The sequence below is a fragment of the Saccopteryx bilineata genome, chromosome 4 (assembly GCF_036850765.1).
Source record: "Saccopteryx bilineata isolate mSacBil1 chromosome 4, mSacBil1_pri_phased_curated, whole genome shotgun sequence".
Lineage (NCBI taxonomy): Eukaryota > Metazoa > Chordata > Mammalia > Chiroptera > Emballonuridae > Saccopteryx > Saccopteryx bilineata.
The window spans coordinates 242089111-242112258 of NC_089493.1; the positions used below are offsets into that span (position 1 = coordinate 242089111).

The following is a 23148-nucleotide window of genomic DNA, read 5'->3' on the forward strand; positions in this document are numbered from 1 at the left end:
CTACACTCTTAAACCTATGTAATTTTAACAACATATAAAAATACCTATATACTGCAAAATCCTGCGGTATAGCGAAAAATCCGCTATACAAAGTTAGATATATACAATTTAAAATCTGCAATACGAGACCACGAAAAGTGAACCAAGATGTGATGAGAGACGACTATTATATTTTGGCCATGGAAATAAGGACGTGTTTTAAAATTAGGGTTAGCTACTTGATAAATTAAATGAAACAAAAATTTCTTAAAACTTCAAGTATTAAAAGCAGTGCTATTTTCAAGTTAATATTTATAATATCTGATGATTAAAGTGTTTTTTTTTGTAGTGTGTGTGGGGGAGGAACAGACACACTGGAATGGAGAGAGATGAGAAGCATCAATTCTTCATTGAGGCATCTTAGTTGTCATTGATTGCTTTCTCATATGTGCCTTGAGGTGTGTGTGGGGGGCTCCAGCAGAGTGAGTGACCCCTTGCTCAAACCAGCAACCTTAGACTATGGGCTCATATCAATGATCCCACACTCAAGCCAATAACCCTATGCTCAAGCTGGTGAACTCAGGCTTTTGAAACTGTATCCTCAGCATCCCAGTCTGACACACTATCCACTGTGCCAGTGCCTGGTCAAGTTGATTAAAGATTTTTCATGTTAACAATTTAGATTTTTGATTATGAGCTTTTCCAGAAAATTTTTACACTTAGAATTTGTTTAATTTCTATAAAAACGAGGCTTAACTTGAAAAGAGATAATTTTCTTCACTTCCTTGCTCTTTTTTTTTTGTATTTTTCTGAAGCTGGAAACGGGGAGAGACAGTCAGACTCCCGCATGCCCGACCAGGATCCACCCGGCACGCCTACCAGGGGGCGATGCTCTGCCCACCAGGGGGCGATGCTCTGCCCACCAGGGGGCGATGCTCTGCCCCTCTGGGCCGTGCTTCATTGCGACCAGAGCCACTCCAGCGCCTGGGGCAGAGGCCAAGGAGCCATCCCCAGCGCCCGGACCATCTTTGCTCCAATGGAGCCTCAGCTGCGGGAGGGGAAGAGAGAGACAGAGAGGAAGGAGGGGGTGGGGTGGAGAAGCAGATGTGCGCTTCTCCTGTGTGCACTGGCCGGGAATCGAACCCGGGACTTCTGCACGCTAGGCTGACGCTCTACCACTGAGCCAACCGGCCAGGGCCTTCCTTGCTCTTTTAATTACCTCTTTATTTTTTCTTTTTGTGACAGAGACAGAGAGAGGGACAGATAGGGACAGGCAGACAGGAAAGGAGATGAGAAGCATCAGTTCTTTGTTGCAGCTCTTAGTTCATTGATTGCTTTCTCATATGTGCCTTGACGCAGGACTGCAGCAGACCAAATGACCCCTTGCTCAAACCAGTGACCTTGTACTCAAGTTGGTGAGCCTTGTTCAAACAAGATGAGCCTGTGCTCAAGCCAGTGAGCTTGGGGTTTCGAACCTGGGTTCTCTGCATCCCATTCCGACGCTCAATCCACTGCACCACTGCCTGGTTAGGCAAATCACCTTTTGATTTATGAGTTTGAGCTTGACTCTTGTTTTTATTCCTTTTATAGTTCCCTATTTCTTCTTCTTAGTCTGTTTAGGAGGGTTTTTTCATGTTAATTTTTTTTTTTTTTTTTTGTATTTTTCTGAAGTTGGAAACGGAGGCAGTCAGACAGACTCCCGCATGCGCCCCACCGGGATCCACCCGGCACGCCCACCAGGGGACGATGCTCTGCCCATGTGGGGCGTTGCTCTGTTGCAACCAGAGCCATCTAGCTCCTGAGGTAGAGGCCATGGAGCCATCCTCAGTGCCCAGGCCAACTTTTTGCTCCAATGGAGCCTTGGCTGCGGGAGGGGAAGAGAGAGACAGAGAAGAAGGAGAGGGGGAGGGGTGGAGAAGCAGATGGGCGCTTCTCCTGTGTGCCCTGGCTGGTAATTGAACCTGGGACTCTTGCACTCCTGCACACCAGGCCGACGCTCTACCACTTAGCCATCCGGCCAGGGCCGTTAATTTTTTTTTTTTTTTAATTTTTCAGGGCCGTTAATTTGATTTTTGATAAAATACATATTCCTGTTCATCTTGACTACTTCAGTTATTGATCATATATTAATAAATTTTGGAGAAAATTAAAACTTGAGATTGATTTTGATACGAAGAATTAGAGCAAGAGACTTAAAATTTTAAGATGTGACTTTGTAACTTTTAGACTGCATCTACCCTAAGGGAATGCTGTTTTTCAGGTGGTTTAATATGCAACATTTCATTTACTTTGATATTATTCTAGCCATTAGAAATTTCCTTAGGAAATTTGTCAACAGTAAACTGAAGTAAAATAAATATTTGTGTCTTTAAAAGTTGTACACAATTTACTATTGCCTGTAATATATATATGTATTTTTTATTTTTGTGTGTGACAGGGACAGAGAGAGACAGAGAGAGTGACAGATAGGGACAGAAGACAGGAAGGGGGAGAGATGAGAAGCATCAGTTCTTTGTTGTGGCACCTTAGTTGTTCAGGTCAACTGCTTTCTCATATGTGCCTTGACCAGGGGGCTACAGTAGACCAAGTGACCCTTTGCTCAAGCCAGTTACTTTGGGGTGAAGCCAGCAACCTTGGTTTTCGAACTTGGGTCTTCTGCGTCCCAGTCCAAAGCTCTATCTACTTCGCCACTGCTTGGTCAGATTTTTTTTTTTTTTTTTTACATAGACAGAGAGTGAGTCAGAGAGAGGGATAGACAGGGACAGACAGCCAGGAGCAGAGAGATGAGAAGCATCAATCATTAGTTTTTTCATGGCATGTTTCAACACCTTAGTTGTTCATTGATTGCTTTCTCATATGTGCCTTGACCGCGGGCCTTCAGCAGACCTGAGTAGCCCCTTGCTGGAGCCAGAGACCTTGGGTTCAAGCTGGTGGGCTTTTGCTCAAATCAGATGAGCCCACGCTCAAGCTGGTGACCTTGGGGTCTCGAACCTGGGTCCTCTGCATCCCAGTCCTATGCTCTATCCACTGTGCCACCACCTGGTCAGATTTGATTGTAATATACTTAGTCATTTGATGCCTTGTTTTGAAACAGATTTTTAAATATTTTGTGTGTGTATGTACAGGAAAAGTTCTAAAGAATATATAGTTGACTCTTGAACAATGTGGGGGTTACGGGTGCTGACTGACCTCTGTGCAGCTAAAAATGTTTGTAAAACTCGTCCTCCCGCATATAACTTGACTTCCCTAAAACTTTTTTTTTCTTTTAAATTTATTGATTCTAGCGAGAGAGGAAGGGGAAGAGAGAGAGTCAGACAGACAGACAGGAACATCAATCTACTCCTGTATCTGTCCTGACCAGGGATTGTATCAGCAACTTTTTTTTTGTTTGTATTTTTTCGAAGCTGGAAACGGGGAGGCTGTCAGACAGACTCCCAAATGCGCCCAACCAGGATCCACCCGGCATGCCCACCAGGGGGCGATGCTCTGCCCATCTTGGGGCGTTGCTCTGCCGCAATCAGAGCCATTCTAGCGCCTGAGGCAGAGGCCACAGAGCCATCCTTAGCGCCCGGGCAAACTTTGCTCCAGTGGAGCCTTGGCTGCGGGAGGGGAAGAGAGAGACAGAGAGGAAGGAGAGGGGGAGGGGTGGAGAAGCAGATGGGCGCTTCTCCTGTGTGCCCTGGCCAGGAATCGAACCCAGGACTCCTGCACGCCAGGCTGACGCTCTACCACTGAGCCAACCGGCCAGGGCCTGTATCAGCAACTTTTGAGCTTCCAGAGGACACTGTAATCAGGCTGAGCTATCCTGCTCGGGGTTACTTTTCTTTTTTAAGATTTTATTATATTTATTGAATTTGGGGTGAGGGAGAGAGAAAGGAAAGGAAAAGGAAAGGAAGACCTGGGGGAAGAGCAGGAAGCATCAACTCAGTTACTTTTTTTTTTCTTTTTTTAAGATTTTTTATTCATTCATTTTAGAGAGAAGACAAAGAGGGAGAAGGGGGAGGAGCAGAAAGCATCAACTCCCATATGTATCTTGAGTAGGCAAGCTCAGGGTTTCGAACCAGCGACCTCGGTATTCCAGGTCCATGTTTTAGCTGTGTGCCACAGTTGAGGTTTCAGTTGCTTCTTGAATGTGCCTTGACCAGGCAAGTCCAGGCCTTTGAACCAGGGGACCTTAGTATTCCAGGTCTACGCTTTAGCCACTGCGCCACCACATGTCAGGCAGCTCCCCCAAAACTTGACTAAAAATAGCCTACTGTTGTTTCAGAAGCCTTATTGATAACATAAACAGTTAATATATATTTTACAAGTCATGTGTATTATATATTCTTACAATAAAGTAAGGTATAGAAAAGGAAATACTAAGAAAATCGTAAAGAAGGGAAAGTACATATACAGTATTTATTGAAAAGAAACCCATGGTTAAGTGGACTTGTACAATTCAAAGCCATGTTGTTAAAGGGTCATCTGTTCACCAAAGTGATAACACTGGTTACTTCTGGGTGGATTAGAATGAGAGGAAGTTAAGGGAAGATTCTTGTCTAAAATGTTCCAGTGGACAAAACATTATAATAAAATGTGTGTGTGTGTAAAAGGAAATTGGTACCATTTTTATGGTATGTTTGCTTTTGGACAACATGATTGTTGACGTTAAAAAAATCAAACACAGCTTTCCAATAATATTTAAATTAGCTAAAGAATTGGAAAGTATTTTTTTGTGAATGTGACAGAGACCTAGAGAGGGACAGATAGGGACAGACAGACAGGAAGCTAGAAATGAGAAGCATCAACTCTTCATTGCAGCACCTTAGTTGTTCATTGATTGCTTTTTCATATGGGTGGGGGGGGTGGCTACAGCAGACCGAGTGACCCTTTGCTCAAGCCAGTGAGCTTGGGTTCAAGCTGGTGAGCTGTGCTCAAACCAAATGAGCCTGCCGCTCAATCCAGGGATCTCAAGAGTTTTGAACCTGGGTCCTTCGTGTCCCAGTTTGACACTCTCTCCACTGTGCCACCGCTTGGTCAGGTGGAAAGTTTTTTTTTTTTAATAAAACTTGACAGTTTTATAAGTTGTCTCTTTTAAAGAGATGCTTGGAGTGTGGTGGTTTTTTTTTTTTTTCTTTTTTAGGGCCCTTCTAGAATTAAATGGTGAGATTACTGTTAAAAGGAACAAGGTGTTTTCTGGTAACAAATGTTGCTGTTATTTTGTTTATTTACTTATTTATTATTGGTTTTAGAGAGAAGGAGAAAGAGAGAGAAACATCAACTTTTGTTCCACTTCTGCATTCATTGGTTGATTCTGGTATGTGCCCTGACTGGGGATTGAAACTGCAACCTTGGTGTGTTGGGATGACAGCTAACCAGCTGACTGAACTGGTCTGGGCTGTTGTTATTTTTTTTTTAATTTATATTTTTTTATTTTTTACAGAGACAGAGAGTGAGTCAGAGAGAGGGACAGACAGGGACAGACAGACAGGAACGGAGAGAGATGAGAAGCATCAATCATTAGTTTTTCATTGCGCATTGCAACACCTTAGTTGTTCATTGATTGCCTTCCCATATGTGCCTTGACCGCGGGCCTTCAGCAGACCGAGTAGTCCCTTGCTGGAGCCAGCGACCTTGGGTTCAAGCTGGTGGGCTTTTGCTCAAACCAGATGAGCCTGCGCTCAAGCTGGCGACCTCGGGGTCTGGAACCTGGGTCCTCTGCATCCCAATCTGACGCTCTATCCACTGCGCCACCGCTTGGTCAGGCTGTTGTTATTTTGATGATTACATAGGTTAATTAAATAGTTTGTGCTCATCTCAACTTGCCATTTTAGTAGTCAGTTCTACCGAAACATTTTTGTTTAATTGTAGTCCTTGTGCTAAAATTCTTTCTATTTTGGGGAGTATTGAAAGGATGATATTTTGTGATGTGGAGAAAATTTCCCATAACAAATTATTGTGGAAAGCATTTCTATTTTTTTTGGTATTATTATTATGTTTTGTATTTTTCTGAAGTTAGAAGTGGGGAGGCAGTCAGACAGACTCCCTCCCGCATGCGCCTGACCAGAATCCACCTGACCAGAATCCACCTGACCAGAATCCACCCAGCATGCCCACCAGGAGGTGATGCTCTGCCCATCTCGGGCGTTGCTCCCTTGCAGCCAGAGCCATTCTAGCGCCTGAGGCGGAGGCCATGGAGCCACCCTCAGTGCCCAGGCCAACTTTGCTCCAATGGAGCCTTGGTTGCAGGAGGGGGAGGGGAAGAGCGAGATAGAGAGGAAGGAGAGGGGGAGGGGTGGAGAAGCAGATGGGTTCTTCTCCTGGTGCCCTGGCTGGGAATCGAACCTGGGACTTGCACATGCTGGGCTGACGCTCTACTGCTGAGCCAACTGGCCAGGGCCCATTTCTTCTAATTTATATAAAATAACATACTTAGAAAGTTACAGAGATGTAGTAGAAGTAAGCCAGCTGGGCTGCGTAGGCTCAGGAAACAAGTTACAGAGCAAAAGACAGGCTCTTGGAGTCTAGAAGAGAGAAAGGCAAAGCCCCCCTGGGGGGAAGATAGGAGGAAGCCACAGGCACTAGTGTTCCCTAGAGGGAGGACCCAAAAAGCATTTTATTTATTACTATAGGTATATTTCTATATGTCCACATACATTTAAGTTTTTAAAACAGTTCAGAAACATATACAAAATGAAAGCACTGAAGTGTGATTTTCATATATCTAAATTTCCTTCTTTTCTTAAAGACCAACTTTTAACTATTAAAACGATGTACTCGTGTATGGTTTTTAAAAAAACCGGACAGTACAGGTGAATTTATAAATGAAAAGCAGCAGTCTTCTGACCTACACTTTCCCATCCCAGATCTGTTCTCCAATCTGTTTTTGTGTTGAATTCTGGTGACTACTTCAGTATTTTAAAATGCATTTACTTGCGTCAGTTTCTGTTTTTATCAACTTTGGATATTAGATTGAGGGTTTACTTTACTTTGCTAAATAATAGGTGAGTATTTAGTTTACCACACATACTGTTGTCCTTGGCCTACTTCCAAGATATTTGTATAACTTTGAAATCATTTCGTTTATTATCTTTGTGACTTTATATACTTCAAAAAAACCCCGTGTGCATTGCCTGACTGGTAGTGGCGCAGTGGATAGAGCGTGGACCTGGGATATTGAGGTCCTAGTTTCAGAACCTGAGGCTGCTGGCTTGAGTGTGGCTCATTTGGCTTGAGGGTGGGCTCACCAGCTTAAGTGCAGGCTTGCCGGCTTGAGCACCAGATCATAAACATGATACCACGCTCTGGCTTGAGCAAGGGGTCATGGTCTGGACTTGAGCCCTCCTCCTCCAAGGCACATATGAGAAGTAGTCCGTGAACAACTAAAGTGATTTAACTAAAAATTGATGCTACTCATCTCTCTCTTCCTGTCTGTCTCTCTTTTTCTCTTTCTCTCTCTCTCAAAAAAAAAAAAAAAATATATATATGCATTTCTGTTCCATGAACTTATAGACAATATTTCTTGAGTCTCTGTTTGATAAGGTGAGGCAGTTAGTGCCCCAACAATTCTTCAGTTTCTTTCTTACCCAGTCCTTCAGCTTCTAACCAGGTGAACCTAAAATAAAAATGTTTAAATGGTAATAATTTACATTTTATTTTGTAAATTTGAATGTCTTACACTTTTTACTTAGGTTGATTTCAAAAGCTGAGCAATATTATTGCATTTATTAAGTAGCATTTGTTATACAGTAAAACTGTATACATATTTTTCACAGTAGAGGCAAGTATACAATGGTTAGAATTTTGTTTCTTTTCTATCAGGATACCTTGTTTTGTTTTCTTTTCCATCAGTCATGCTACCTTGGTAAGCATCTTGTAAGAGATTGTCCAAATGAATTCTCCTTTCTTACATTCTACTGATTGGTCAAAATGATGCTGCCTTGACTCCTAGCTGTTCTTGAAATCCTTTTTTTTTTTTGCATTATCTTTCTGTTCTAATTTTGGTGTTTTGCTTCACATTTTGAGCCTCCTGTATATCTACCCTTCCCAATACATCCAAAGTTTTTGTTTGTTTTTTTTCCAGTTACAGTTTACATTCAGTATTATTTGTGTTGGTTCAGCATAGTGGTTAGACAATTGTGTACATATCCAAAGGTTTTCGCCTCTTCCCCTTCCCCATCTGCTCCTGTAGTATATCCTCAGTCATACCATCTATTCTGCAGAATTCTTTTTTCCTCAAGAGTGCCCTCTTGGAGACCTGCACTCTTCCAGTCCATTCTGGACTGGTGCGCTTGCCAACAGCTGGTGTTCTAGAGTTCTGTCTCACAGCTCTCCAGGGTTTCTCTGTTCTTTTGAATTGCATGTTTTGTGCTGTCTTGGTTTTCTTTCGTGTTTCGCTGGTGCATGTTCTAAAGTAATTTACTTTGAGGGAATCATTAGGAAGTAAAATTCCTCAGCCCTACAAGACTAAAATGTGTTTTTCTTCTCACACGTAGGCTCCTGCCCACTCCAGGGTCCACACTTTGAATACCAGGGTTCTAGGAGATATCCTCAACACTGTTTTCCTCAGGGCTAGTTTATAAAGTTTATTTAATTATTTTCTTGGTCTTGCCTCATATTTTCCTTCACTGTTCCGTGGTTCTTGGTTGCCTTTTCATATTTTAGATGAGGCTGTAGAGGGATTTATGAATAGGCTTTTCCTGTTATGTGAGTAGACAGAAAGCTGGCTCTTATACTGGAGGACTCCTGAGAACCAGTGTGTGGGAATTTTACTTTGGGGTTCCAGTACCCAAACTTACCTGCTAAAGTTAGAAAAGAGCCTCTGGTGGTGTCCCCTCTTCCCCCATTCTTTTGTAGGAGAAACTTCTGTCAAAGGGGTCAGAGAGCAGACGGTTTTCTATTACATAGACCTTGCTATTCCCTCCCATCCCCCTTTAGTCCTATTTTTTTATTCTTATCCTCCAGCTTACCTTTCTTCACTTGGGGATTTTCTGGGTTGGGATTGGATTTTTCTTTGTTTAGGCATTTTCATAGTACATTTTAGGTTGCGGCTAGGATCTTCTAGAAGTTTGTTGAAGTGGGAATTTCTAGTTAAGAAAATAGATTTTGCACACAAACATCTCATTACAAGCAAAGTTTTTTGTTTTTTTTTTAAAGTGTGTAAACCCACAAGGAGAAAACAAATGAAGAGATAAGTAACAACATTTAAAACTATAAAGTAGCCTGACCAGGCCGTGGCGCAGTGGATAGTGTCGGACTGGGATGCGGGGGACCCAGGTTAGAGACCCCGAGGTCGCCAGCTTGAGTGCAGGCTCATCTGGCTTGTGCAAAAAACTCACCAGCTTGGACCCAAGGTTGCTGTCTTGAGCAAGGGGTTACTTGGTCTGCTGAAGGCCTTCGGTCAAGGCACATATGAGAAAGCAATCAATGAACAACTAAGGTGTCACAATGAAAAACTGATGATTGATGCTTCTCATCTCTTTCCGTTCCTGTCTGTCTGTCCCTATATCCCTCTCTCTGACTCGCTCTGTCCCTGTAAAAAATAAAGAAATGTTTAAAAAAAAATTAAAACTATAAAGCAGAAGGGAAAGTGGTATATGACTTAGCAAATATGATAGACTTGAATGAGAGTAGTGTCAAGTCTGTCCTAGAATAAGAATACTGAAAAATGGCAGAAGTGGATTTATATATCTTGTGTACGTACTGAAAACTCTCAGCCACTTTCTCCAGCTCAGCTTCCAGAGTATGACAGCCTGTCCTTTATGCTCCATGTAGGTCGGAGATTGGAAATTTCTTCAGGCATCTGACTAAGCTCATGAAGAAAGACATTGGAGGTTCCTTAATGAAATGGCTAAGCCTGATGACCTTAAATGTTGCCTTATAGTTTGACAACCCTCCTAAATAGCTTTGTGGTCTGTCACACTTAACTATGAACATCTGAACTAGATGTCTTAACATGAAAGGTAAAGCTTAAAATTATCAGGAAAACTCCTGGGAAGACTCAAACTATGCAGGTAGAAGAAAACTTAAAAAAACCCCAAACCACTACATATATATCCTTAGAGAGGTAGATTTTTTTTTTTTTTTTTTTTTTTTTGTATTTTTCCGAAGCTGGAAACGGGGAGAGACAGTCAGACAGACTCCAGCATGCGCCCGACTGGGATCCACCCGGCACGCCCACCAGGGGATGAGACTGCCCACCAGGGAGTAATGCTCTGTCGTGACCAGAGCCACTCTAGCGCCTGGGGCAGAGGCCAAGGAGCCATCCCTAGCTCCCGGGCCATCTTTGCTCTAATGGAGCCTTGCTGCGGGAGGGGAAGAGAGAGAGAAGAAGGAGAGGGGGAGGGGTGGAGAAGCAGATGGGCACTTCTCCTGTGTGCCCTGGCCGGGAATCGAACCCGGGACCCCTTGCACGCCAGGCCGACGCTCTACCACTGAGCCAACCGGCCAGGGCGAGAGGTAGATTTTTTACAGTCGTGAAATAACAGGATAATCTATAAAAACATAATTTATACAATTAAAAAGCATTTTAGAATAAAAATATGAGAAGCAGGAACACAAACCTTGATAGATGGCTTATAAGATAACAGGCCTGACCTGTGGTGGCGCAGTGGACAAAGCGTCGACTTGGAAATGCTGAGGTCGCCGGTTTGAAACCCTGGGCTTGCCTGGTCAAGGCACTTATGGGAGTTGATGCTTCCAGCTCCTCCCCCCTTCTCTCTCTCTGTCTCTCCTCTCTCTGTCTCTCCCTCTCCTCTGTAAAAAAAAAAAAAAAAAAAGATAACATTTACCAGAAAGGGTGTGTGTGTGTGTGTGTGTGTGTGTACAGTCAGAAAAATAAAAGATTCATATGAGGGTCAGTCCCTGAGGTCCTTGAGCACTGCAGGAGTTTCTGAATAGGTAAGATCCATTGAATGGCTGGTGCAGTGGGTAAAGATAGGTACTGAGAAATTTCAGAATACTGAGGACAGAAGGAAGAACCTAGAACTCGAGGAAAATCAGGTCACATGAAGGATTGCGCATTGGAACGGCTTCAGTTTTTTTTTTTTTTTTTTTTGGTTTTTTTTACAGGGACACAGAGTCAGAGAGAGGGATAGATAGGGACAGACAGACAGGAACAGAGAGAGATGAGAAGCATCAATCATCAGTTTTTCGTTGCAACACCTTAGCTGTTCATTGATTGCTTTCTCATACATGCCTTGACCGCGGGCCTTCAGCAGACCCAGTAACCCCTTGCTCGAGCCAGCAACCTTGGGTCCAAGCTGGTGAGCTTTGCTCAAACCAGATGAGCCCACGCTCAAGCTGGCGACCTCGGGTTCTCGAACCTGGGTCCTTCCACATCCCAGTCCGATGCTCTATGCACTACACCACCGCCTGGTCAGGCGGCTTCAGTTTTTTTAACATAAGAATTGGAGACTGGCAGGAGAGAGCACTGATTTCAGAATTCTGAAGGAAAGTGATTTTCAACCTAGAATTCTTTACCTAGCCAAATTATCAAGTATGAGGATCAAGTTTAGATATTTTTATATGTACAATATCAACATTTAGCTCCCCTACATCCTTCTTTCAGAAGGTATGAGAGGATTTACTTCATGAAAGCAAAGAAGTAAATTGAGGAGGAAGACAGGATATGAGAAATGTGAGATTTAATATAGGATAGAGATTTAGGGAACCACGATGCTAGTGAAAGGACAGCAGAGTATAACAGGTGTGTATCAGGTGTAGACAACAACCAGTCGAGATTGGTACAGATCAGAAGGCACAAGGACAGTCTTCAAGATGACATTGATGCATCTGAATTAATATTGTGAGAAAAAATTTAGGAAACTATTGGAAGGTTGAATTAGTAACAAGTATAGAGAAAATGAAGCAAAGGCTATCACAAGATATTTATTAATTGTGAGGAGAATAAATGATTGTTCTAGAAAGGAAAAAGTTATAGCTTAACACGGCTTAGTTGTCAGTTGCATTTACAGAGTCATAGTAATGTAAAGACAGAATGCTGATCTAATGGTGATTTTGCTTTCATCAGAGAACATTTGACAGCATCTGGAGATCTCTTTGGTTGCTATAACTTGGTGGGGAGTACTGTTATTGATAATGGGTAGAGGCTAGAGATGCCACTGAACATCCTGGAGTGCAGAGGATGGCTCTTTTCAACAGAAAATGATCTTCTCCAAAATGTCAGTTGTGCTGAAGTTGATGAAGTAACCCAAACTATCATATAATTTTATTGGGAGGATGGAGAATTGAGAGGGTGTGTAGAATGGATGTAGAAATTAATTATCATCTTTTATGATGAAAGTAGAAAATGACTCAAACTAAGAAAATAAGAAATAGCGCACAGGTTTTTATTTAAAATATGGAGGTAAGTTAAATAAAATCAGGTAAAAGGAGGCTAGTGTTTACGGTGCTGTTTGTCCTGTATGTCAGTGTTTTTCAGTGGCTAGTTTTTCTGTGCTGGTTTGTGAAAGACTTAACTATAATCTAATCTTTACAAAATTTCTGATGGACCAGCACTGATCTGTGGATGGGCACTTGAAAAACACTGCCTACCCAGTGGCTCGTCAGTTGAAAAAAATACCCCTCCCAGTGGCTGGTCTGATACTTGGACAGTGGTCTGTCTTGTCTTAGGGTTAAGTCTGAGTTCCTAAAGAATTTTATGGGGCTATTTTCTTGAACTGTTTCTTTTCTGCTGGGACTTCTCAATTCCTTGGATCTCCCTATTTCAGTCCTATGGCGGGAAAAGATACTCTGCTACACACTTTCATGTACTTGACCCTCCCCATGTTTGGGACAAAATGACTGGAGGATAAAAGGATAAATGCAAGCCCTGGCTAGGTAGCTTAATTGCTCAGTTGGTTAGTGTTGTCCCGAAACAATGAAGGTTGCGGGTTTGATCCCCAGTTGGGGCACATATGGGAAGCGATCAATGAATGTACAACTCTATAGAACAAGAAATAAATGCCTGCCTATGTTTCTCTCCCTCTCTCTCCCCCTTCCCTCCTTCACCCTTCTGGCCTCCCCTCCCTCCCCCTTCCTGCCTCCCCTCCCTTCTTCTTCTCCCTCCCTCTTCTCCCTCCACCTTCCCTCCTTCTCCCTCCTTCCTACTTCCTTTCCTTTCTAAAATCAATCAATAAAAAAGAAAAGAATAAAAGCAGTGAAGAAGAAAAAGCTTCTGTCGTGAGTGGCACACGTAGGGCAGCTCGATTGCTCTATGTGCAGAATCGACATCAAGAGATTTCGGAAGCATAATTTTTTTATTTCTGGGCAGCTGGTGATCGTTGGTCCTAGCGCCAGTAAAAAAAAAAAAAAAGGGCAGTGAAGATTGGCCCTACTGTCTACAGTGGTCGGCAAACTCATTAGTCAACAGAGCCAAATATCAACAGTACAATGATTGAAATTTCTTTTGAGAGCCAAATTTTTTAAACTTAAACTATATAGGTAGGTACATTCCTTATCGAGGTAGCACCCGCACGTGGTATTTTGTGGAAGAGCCACACTCAAGGGGCCAAAGAGCTGCATGTGGCTCGTGAGCCACAATTTGCTGACAAGGGGTCTAGGGCCATGCAGCTCTTGTGATCAGAGATGAAGATTCCTGTTCCTCAGTTGCAGAGTGTATGTCCCTGTTACAACCCCTATTGCTAGCAACTTTGTAGCCATCATTGCCTTGCTTTGGGGCTGGAGCATGAGAGAATGGAGAAAAGGGGGGGAATTTGCCCTACTGTTTCTTGAGTGTTAAGAGACCCTTTAGACTCCTTTTTTGATCCTTGAGGCAGAACTAGAGGCTTTCTAGAGCTCTGTGTCTTTGCTAGTGCCCCTTCTAATGCCCAGTCCAGCCAGGGGATGCTAGAGGGTGGAAAATGGTAAATTCACTTTGAATATTGCGATTTTCCTCCAATCTTCCTGTTAATATTTACTTTTCACAGTTCTCAAATAGCTGCTCCATGCAGTTTGTCCAGGTTTTTTAAGCAGCATTTTATGGGAGGGTCAAAGTGAAGTTTGCTTGCACCATATTATCAGGAATAGGAACCTTTGTAAACAATGAAAAGATAAATTATAATATCAGTATGTTGGTATCAATATATGTCAGACAATTTGCTAGACTATGGGAACAAAATATGCAAGGGTGTCATTCATTATCTCAGTGTACTAATTGGGGGGGGTTTGTGGACAATATTAAAAATCAGATATTTGCTGTATTCGATTGGGAGTCTTTGAGAGTATATAATCTTAGAGTGATATGAGGTTGTGCAGGTGAGTAGTAACCAGATCTGAAATGCCAGAGAAGAGTTGAAATTTTATATCTTTGATAATGCCATCAGAGTTGCATGTTATATATTTTGTTCTTAGTGTATGTGCATTTTAAGAACTTTTTCCCCCATAGTCTTTTCATATTGAAATGTAGATTATTACATATACATTTGTCTTACCATTTACTTACTACTTCCCCTATTGGGATGATAGTTATAGTATTTTCATAATTTAAAAGTTATTTTTTTTGAAATATAATTTGAAACTTGGAAACAAGAACATTTAACCTCCATGGTGAATAGTGTAAGTGATTAAACTGGGTGATACTGTTTTTTGGGGGAGGGCATGGTAATACTGTTTTTAATTTCTAAAAATGATTTAAAAAACCGATGGATTTCTTTTATGTAGTTCAATCTATCTTCTAAGGTCACTAGAAAAAAAATACTGTGCAGTGGAAGAAGCAGTTAGTGGTTGCTTGACTACTGTACATCACATTCACTTAGACTTATAAGTTTTGACTTGTTACACAAAAAAAGGGGTTCATTATCTGGATCACATATCTACAAATAATATACCCTATAAAATATATATGTCCTTTCACCCAAATGTGCTGTACTTGGAAAAGACAATGTAGGATTTTTGAAAGTGAGTGTGTTTGAAAGTTAGTTTGAACTCAGATTTGGCAGATTAGGCTCTTTGGGAAGTTTGTGGTCTATTAATGAACAATAGAGTGTTGATTTCTTCAGTATTTTTTAAAATTCTGTACTTTAAATGTGAAGATTAAGCAACTGACATCTTTTTTTGTTTCATTGTCTAAATAAATTTGTATATAGTCTTAGAATATGTTAGTGGACATGGGAAGAAATCCTAGTGAAAGTTTTTTGTTTTTTTTTTAAGTAAGAGGAGGAAAGGCTCTCATGTGCCCCAACCAGGATTCACTCAGCAGCCCCCTAGTCTGGGGCCAGCTGAGTTACCCTCAGTGCACAGGGCCAACACTTGAATAGATTGAGCCAGTGGCTGTGGGAGAAGAGAGGGAGAGAGAAGGGGGATAGGGAGGGAAAGAGAAGATGGTTGCTTCTCATTTGCCCTGACTGGGGATTCAACCCCGGAAGTCCACATGCTGGGCCACCTCTGTCCATTGAGCCAACTGGCCAAGGTCATAGTGAAGGTTTTCTTGTTCACCTTTAGTTTATTGTTAGTAAACTCCTCCCCCCCCCCCCCCCCCCCCCCCAGCTAGAAACTAGGAGGCAGTCAGACAGACTCCTGCATGCGCCTGACCGGGATTCACCCGGAATGCCCACCAGGGGGCGATGTTCTGTCCCTCTGGGGTGTTGCTCTGTTGCATCCAGAGCCATTCTAGCGCCTGAGGCAGAGGCCACAGAGCCATCCCCAGCGCCCAGGCAATCTTTGCTCCAATGGAGCCTCGGCTGCCGGAGGGGAAGAGAGAGACAGAGAGGAAGGAGAGGGGGAGGGGTGGAGAAGCAGATGGGAGCTTCTCCTGTGTGCCCTGGCCGGGAATCGAACCCGGGACTCCTGCACGCCAGGCCGACGCTCTACCACTGAGCCAACCGGCCAGGGCCTGTTAGTGAACTCAATCTATGTATTTGTGAACAGAGGGTAAATGACCTTTTAAAAATTTTTGAGGTGTCTTTTTTTCTAGACTCATTCAAATTTTGCTTTCTTTTTATTATTATTTAAAAAAATTTTTTAAGGTTTTATTTATTGATTTTAGAGAGGGAAGAGGAGCAGAAAGCAGCTCCTAGTAGTTGCTTCTTTGTATGTGCCTTGACCAGGCAACCCCAGAGTTTTGAACTGCTGACCTCTGAGTTCCAGGTTGACATTTTACCCACTGAGCTACCACAGGCCAGGCCAAATTTTGCTTTCTTGATCTGCACTGCACTCTTGGTCCCTTTTCTCTGATGGTGGGTCAGCGATGAAGCAATTAAATAAGTTAAAAGAAATTGTTACGGTTTGTAAATAATTTGTATATGTTTTTGTTTTTGACAGCCGGTTTATTTTGCATATTCCCAGCGAGGAAAGAGACAATGCTATCCGAGTGTGTTTTCAGATTGAACTTGCCCATTGGTTTTACTTGGATTTCTACATGCAGAACACACCAGGATTACCTCAGTGTGGGATAAGAGACTTTGCTAAAGCTGATATCCTTTTTATTACTGTAATGACTGTTTTTCATTCTTTAGTAAAATATTGTAGCACAAATTTTCTTTTGCTTGTTTTTGAGGTTTAATTTCTATTTGATAAAACATACTTGATTTCTAAAAACTGTCAAATATAAACAGTAGACATAATTCAGTAGCATTCTAAGTTTTATGTGGAGGACCTCTTGGAATGTACGCTGATGATTAGAATTAAATTTGATTCCCCGCCCAATAGTTTACCTATTTCTAGAGCTAACCTATGTTTTCTTTCTTCTTGCCGTTCAGTTTAACCAGATGATCTTTAATGAGATTACTTCCTTTATGGGCTAGAAATTCTTAAATAATTATTGAATACTTACTGTGTTCAGTGCAGTGTTTTTAGTTCTGTGGCAAATAACAAAGAAGTCCTTGCCTTTGAAGGTGGCTTTTTTCCCTGTTTACAAATAAGATAGAAGCTTATCATATTTATTAGTTATAAAAAATTCACATTAATATTTAAGATTTATAAAAGAAGTTATATCACAAGTCAAAATATTGGTGAATTGCTAATGGTCCTGATATGAAATGTTTTCAGAATTTTGAAAAAGGGTAGAAAGATTTTAGACAGTTTTATTTATATATATAGTTTGAGAGAGAGAGAGAGAGACAGGAAGGGAGAGAGATAAGATCAACTTATAGTTACTTCACTTTAGTTGTTCATTGATTTCTGCTCATATGTGCCCTGACTGGGTGGCACCAGTGGAGCCAGTGACCCCTTGCTTGAGCCGGTGACCTTGGGCTTCAAGCCAGCAAGCAACCTTTGGGCTCAAGCCAATGACCATAGGGTCATATTTATGATACCATGCTTATGCCAGCGACCCTGTGCTCAGGCTGGTGAGCCCACACTCAAGTCAAATGAGCCCGCCCTCATGCCAGTGACCTTGTGGTTTCAACCCTGGGTCCTCAGTGTCTCAGGTCAATGCTCTGTCCACTGTGCCATCACTGGTCAGGCTAGACAAATTTATATTTTTAAGGGAATTTAGGATTTTTTTTTTTTTTGTATTTCTCTGAAGCTGGAAACGGGGAGAGACAGACAGACTCCCGCATGCGCCAGACTGGGATCCACCCAGCACGCCCACCAGGGGCGATGCTCTGCCCCTCCGAGGCATCGCTCTGTTGCGACCAGAGCCACTCTAGCTCCTGGGGCAGAGGCCAAGGAGCCATCCCCAGCGCCCGGGCCATCTCTGCTCCAGTGGAGCCTTGGCTGTGGGAGGGGAAGAGAGAGACAGAGAGGAAGGAGGGGGGCGGGGGGCGGAGAATCAAATGGGCGCTTCTCCTATGTGCCCTGGCCGGGAATCGAACCCGGGTCCCCTGCACGCCAAGCCGACGCTCTACCGCTGAGCCAACCGGCCAGGGCTGGAATTTAGGGTTTTTTAAAATAGGAATGGGGAATATGTTCTAGGCAAAGAAGACGGATTGAGCAAAGTTGGAGAGTTTGAATGAAAAATGGATATCTTAGAAGTAAATTAATTTGTATTGAGCAGTGTTCTTAGGATATAATAGAAGATATGGAGGGAAAGTAAAGGGGGGATTTATGGCTTCTTAAATGTTGTTAAAGTGGTTTGACTTTTATTCTAAAGGTCAGTGGTCCCCAAACTTTTTACACAGGGGGCCAGTTCACTGTCCCTCAGACCGTTGGAGGGCTGGACTATAAAAAAAACTATGAACAAATCCCTGTGCACACTGCACATATCTTATTTTAAAGTAAAAAAATCAAAACGGCAACAAATACAATATTTAAAATAAAGAACAAGTAAATTTAAATCAACAAACTGACCAGTATTTCAGTGGGAACTATGGACCTGCTTTTGGCTAATGAGATGGTCAGTGTCCACCAATGAAAGAGGTGTCCCTTCCAGAAGTGCAGCAGGGGCTGGATAAATGGCCTCAGGGGGCCGCAGTTTGGGGACCCCTGCTATAGGTCATTGCTTTTAACCATAAATCATATGTTCAAATGGTATTGTATCCCACAAGTTCACTGTACCACACTAGAGTTGGAGTAGAGATAGAGGACCTAAAATAACCCTCATACTCAGCTCCCTATAATTTTCCTTGAGCCCCATGAAATAAGGAACTCCATAGGGCTCTGCAGAAAATGAACACTGTTCGTTATAGATAAATGTTAATCATAGAAAGTTTTTGAGCAGAGCTAAAGAATATTACATTAAATTATTTGAAAATGATCTGAATATTCAAGACGACTTACTTGACAGGATAGGTTGAATCGTAGTGTAGACTTTCACATTACTTGAGCTATGAAATAATAAGGTACCGAACCATAGTAGAGGGACTAAAGGGGAAAAACTAAAGAGACATTTCAGTGGGAGAAATAATAAGCTATTTTACTAATTAGATATAGGAAGTAAATGAGGAATCAAAGTGAAATAGAAGTATTATTTCACTAAAGGCTTGGTGATAGGTTCTCTGGAGAAATTATGGAAAACTTGGCTTTTGAGAAACTAATGTCTAGTTATAAAAACATCAAAGCAGGCAGATCCTCTTTGGTTTTTTTCTACTTTGCATAGACTCAGGGTTCTGCCAAAGTAACTTTTTTTTCTTTTAATTTTATTTTAAGTGAGAGGAGGTGAGATAGACAGATTCCCACATGTGCCCTGACCATTTGCCAACCCCCGTCTGGGGTGGATGCTTGAATCAGCCAAACTATTTTTAGCACCTTAGGCTGATGTGTTCTAGTGGACGGTATTCTCAGTGCCCAGGGCCATGCTGGAACCAATTGAGCCACTGGCTGTGGATAAGAGGTAAGGAGTGGGAGGAGGTACAGGGAAGAAGCAGATGGTTGCTTCTTCTGTGTGCCCTGACCAGGAATTGAACCCTGGACATCCATAGGCTGGGTCAATGCTCTAGCCACTGGCCAAGGCCAGATTTTTTTTTTTAGATTTTTATTTATTCATTTTAAGGAGAGAGAAGGGGAGAAGAGCAGGAAGCATCAACTCCCGTGTGCCTTGACCAGGCAAACCCGGGGTTTTGAACCAGTGACCTCAGTGTTCCAGGTCAACACTTTACCCACTGCACCACCGCAGGTCAAGCCTAGAGTTTTTTTTCTAAACTATTTAAAACTTTTTTTAAAAACTCTTTAAAACTTTATTTTTTTTAAAAGACCTTCAACTTTCTGAGAAATTGAAAGATTATAGTGAACTACTATCATACCCTTCTTGATATATTCACCTATTATTATTATTATTTTTCTTTCACAGAGACAGAGAGAGAGAGAGAGAGTCAGAGAGGAATAGATAGGGACAGACAGACAGGAATACAGAGAGATGAGAAACATCAATCACCAGTTTTTCCTTGCGACACCTTAGTAGTTCTTTGATTGCTTTCTCATATGTGCCTTGACCGCAGGCCTTCAGCAGACCAAGTAACCCCTTGCTCGAGCCAGCGACCTTGGGTCCAAGCTGGTGAGCTTTTTGCTCAAGCCAGATGAGCTGGCACTCAAGCCGGCGACCTTGGGGTCTCGAACCTGAGTCCTTCCACATCCCAGTCCGACACTTTATCCACTGCGCCACTGCCTGGTCAGGCATTCACCTATTATTAATGTTTTGCTACATTTGTTTTTTATTTTCTTCTCTCTCTGGGTGTTTTAGAAGACAATTTTGTAATAGTGAGAATGATTTGGAGGAAGGCAAGATGCTGTTTCACTAATTTATAAATTAGAAATGGAAATCTGTGATAGGAGTGAATAGAAGAGGTTAGATTTGAATGATATTTAGGAGGTAAAAAGGAGCGTTAACTTGGATCTCTGAGGAGAAGTGGAAGAAAGAATCAAAGTGGTTCACAGGTTCTAGTTAAGCAGTTGAGTGGGTGGGTATGCTATTCCACTTGTAGAAAAATAAAGGAGGAGAGATTTTGTTGGGGAATGATGGGCTCAGTTATGGACAAGTAGGTTTGTGATACCTGTGAGATATTGAAGTAGAGAGACTGCATGGAATAAAAGTTATTAGCATGGATTCTGGAGGCAGATTCCTTGGGTTAGCATTTCTGGCCATGCAGACTTGGGCAAATTGTGATGCATTTCTATGTCTCGGTCTTCTCTTATGTAAAATTGAGCATGGTTTTAGGATTTTTCTTCAGTGAGCACTGAGCAATGTGGGTATAGATTGGGGTCCTGGGTTTGTTCTTGGGTTGAGGTTTTGCCAAGGCAGTGAGCAAAGGAATTTTGGATATACTCCAATTAAGTGATTGATTAAAGTGATGGTCCCTATTATTTAGGGAAGGAAAAGTAGAAGGGTGCTAAGGTAGAGAAAGGAAAACAGTCAAAGGTGGTTGGGGAATAACCATGTAGTGTGAATAATTAAAAGAATGCCATAAAAAGTTGTGGTCAGGATGTTTCATTTTAATCAAACTGTCAGAATAGTTCTAGTGATATCAAGGCCCAGAATGCTGCTGTGGGACTTGGTCCTGGAAGTGGAATGGGTGTGAAGGACAAAGAATATAAGAAACTGAGACTAGAACTTGAGACAAGTTGTCCATCGGGAAATTGCTATTCATCTAAGATAACGATAGGATGATTGTTTATACCTAAAGCAGGTTTTTTCATGTTTTTGCAAAACAAAAAATAGTAGAAAAAGAATATAAAAAATACCACTGAAAATAAATGTAGTACAAATGGACCTGCTTAAAATTATTACATTCTTTATCTAATCTTTCTTTCTCTTAGAATTACTGTGTAAGGCCCAGTAATCCAGATTTAAGATGCAAAATAATTTGGTTTGGAGTTAAGAAAATCAGACAGTAGTTAAGTAAGAATTTTAGTAAAAATTAGAAATGATAATTAACAGTTATTCAGTGTATGTTATGGGGTTTTCAAATTAAGTACATTATCATTAAATAAAAAGGCATTAAAAATGTCCACTCCCATGTTTGAATTGAATTGCTTTTATTTGCTGTTAAGTATGAAGGATTGAAGAGTTGTCAGTGGGGAAATTGAGGTCATTTTGGGTTGGATTGTTACTTGCTAATTGTGTGGACTTGAGCCAACCACTTAACAGGTCCTTTTCAACATTAATTTCAAATGTATCTTGAACTGTAGTTGGTTAATTCAGTCAGCTCACTTATTTTGTGTGGTTCTGGGGTACAAAAAAATGGATAAATGGAGAGAATAGTTTCCAAAGTTAAGTCAGTTGGTGTACTTTCTCTTGCTAAACCTTTCTTTTTTGTTACCCTTTTAAAAGAAGTTGTTTAATGCATAGAAAAATGGGAATATTTCTTTGTGGAAACACAGATGCACCTTTGACTTTGGGCTCTTTGAGTACCTTTTAGTTGTTACTACAACTGTAAAAACAAAACAGATTTTTAAATATAAAACCGTAGAACTCATAAAATTTATTTTCATAAAATGAATTTATTGTGATTGTGTCGCCAGTAGCCGCAGCCATCACAGCCATGCACAGGCAGGTTCCCATTAGATCTGAACAGATGGTAAAGAAGTGGAGCTGGAGGATGGTGGGCCATTCCTTTATTCTAGCCTCGCACCTGGCTGGCTGGCGAGAAACACACAGAGGGAAAACACTTCCCTTTCCATTCAGGGCTCCCAAAGCCACTGACTCATCTGGGTTTTCCTAGAATCAGAGGCCCCCACCAGTCTAAGTCACCTCTGGTTCCCCATCTGCACATCTTCGCCCTTCTCCTCTCTGCACAAACTGGCTTCTCCTTCAGCACCCTGCCATCTTGGCTTCCTTCCTTCTCTTTCTTCCTCACAAACTTTTCTTGGCACAAAAACCCCTTCTCCAGCAACATTAGCATAACAATGGCCCTTCTCAAGCAGGAAGGTAATTAGCAGTTTCACAGATCACATACCTGGACAGCAGCCATTCTTAACAATAAAAGTGAGCAAACTTAAAAAAATCATATTTTACAAACTCATTTGCTCAACAGTGATGTTATTGTTTAATCCAAACAACCAATCAGAATATGAATATAAAGCCATGCTGACTTTTTTGAGAGTGTTTTGACATGCCTGTAAGTACTAGTTTTTCCACCATTTTTCCTTGTTATGAAACCTTTCTTTTTACTTTATGTTGGTGTATCTTTTGATCATTATGCATTATTTGCATGTTAGATTTCTTCTGTATTTTAGTCTGCAAAGCAGTTAAAGTAATACTAGTACCAATATGACCTCTGAAATTAAGTGATAGAAGTTGATATATGTGATCATATAATTTTTCATAGAAGACTTCAGGAATCTTAAGAATATGTTTTTAGTTTGAAAAAATCTCATAAACTATAGTTTCCCCCTCACTTTTCATAAAAAGCAGTGGTATAGTGATGACACATTTAACAGCATGGAATATTGGAAGTCTGTGCATATTACAGGAGGGCAAAGTAGGTTTACAGTTTGTATAAAAGTAATGTAATAATACATAAATTATAGAAAAATAAAATTTGTGTTTTGTGTACTCACAACTGTAAACCTACTTTTGCCCCACTGTACTTTACAGGTTTAGATTTTTATTTAAATTGTTCTGCCCAGTTTTTGGGAGGGAGCATGCCCAGTTTCTTTTGAAACAGGCCGAATTTTCCTTAATACTCAGATTTACCTTTCTCTTTAATCCTTAGTAAATCTTCATCTTAAAAATGTTTTTAGGCCTGAGCAGGCGGTGGCGCAGTAGATTGAGTGTCGGGATGGGACGCGGAGGACTCAGGTTCGAAACGCCGAGGTTGCTGGCTTGAGCGTGGGCTCATCTGGTTTGAGCAAGGCTCATCAGCTTGAGCCCAA

The 23148-nt window shown here is 41.6% G+C and overlaps 2 protein-coding genes and 1 non-coding gene across 4 annotated transcripts in view; 2 read left to right on the forward strand and 1 right to left on the reverse strand.

The window, feature by feature from the left end:
• Positions 1-23148, reverse strand: part of LOC136334176 (uncharacterized) — a 399355-nt gene that overhangs the window by 155970 nt on the left and 220237 nt on the right. The gene's annotated exons all lie outside the window — the stretch shown is intronic.
• DCP2 (decapping mRNA 2) overlaps positions 1-23148 on the forward strand; it is a 54180-nt gene that overhangs the window by 3807 nt on the left and 27225 nt on the right. For both annotated transcript variants that reach the window (XM_066274070.1, XM_066274069.1), the window contains one exon: positions 16222-16373. In XM_066274070.1, coding sequence (XP_066130167.1) covers positions 16319-16373 — 55 coding nt within the window. In that variant the 5' untranslated portion in view covers positions 16222-16318. The remainder of the gene's footprint in view (positions 1-16221; positions 16374-23148) is intronic.
• Positions 13130-13261, forward strand: LOC136336683 (U11 spliceosomal RNA). Its single transcript, XR_010731514.1, has one exon. It is a non-coding gene; the product is annotated as a U11 spliceosomal RNA (small nuclear RNA).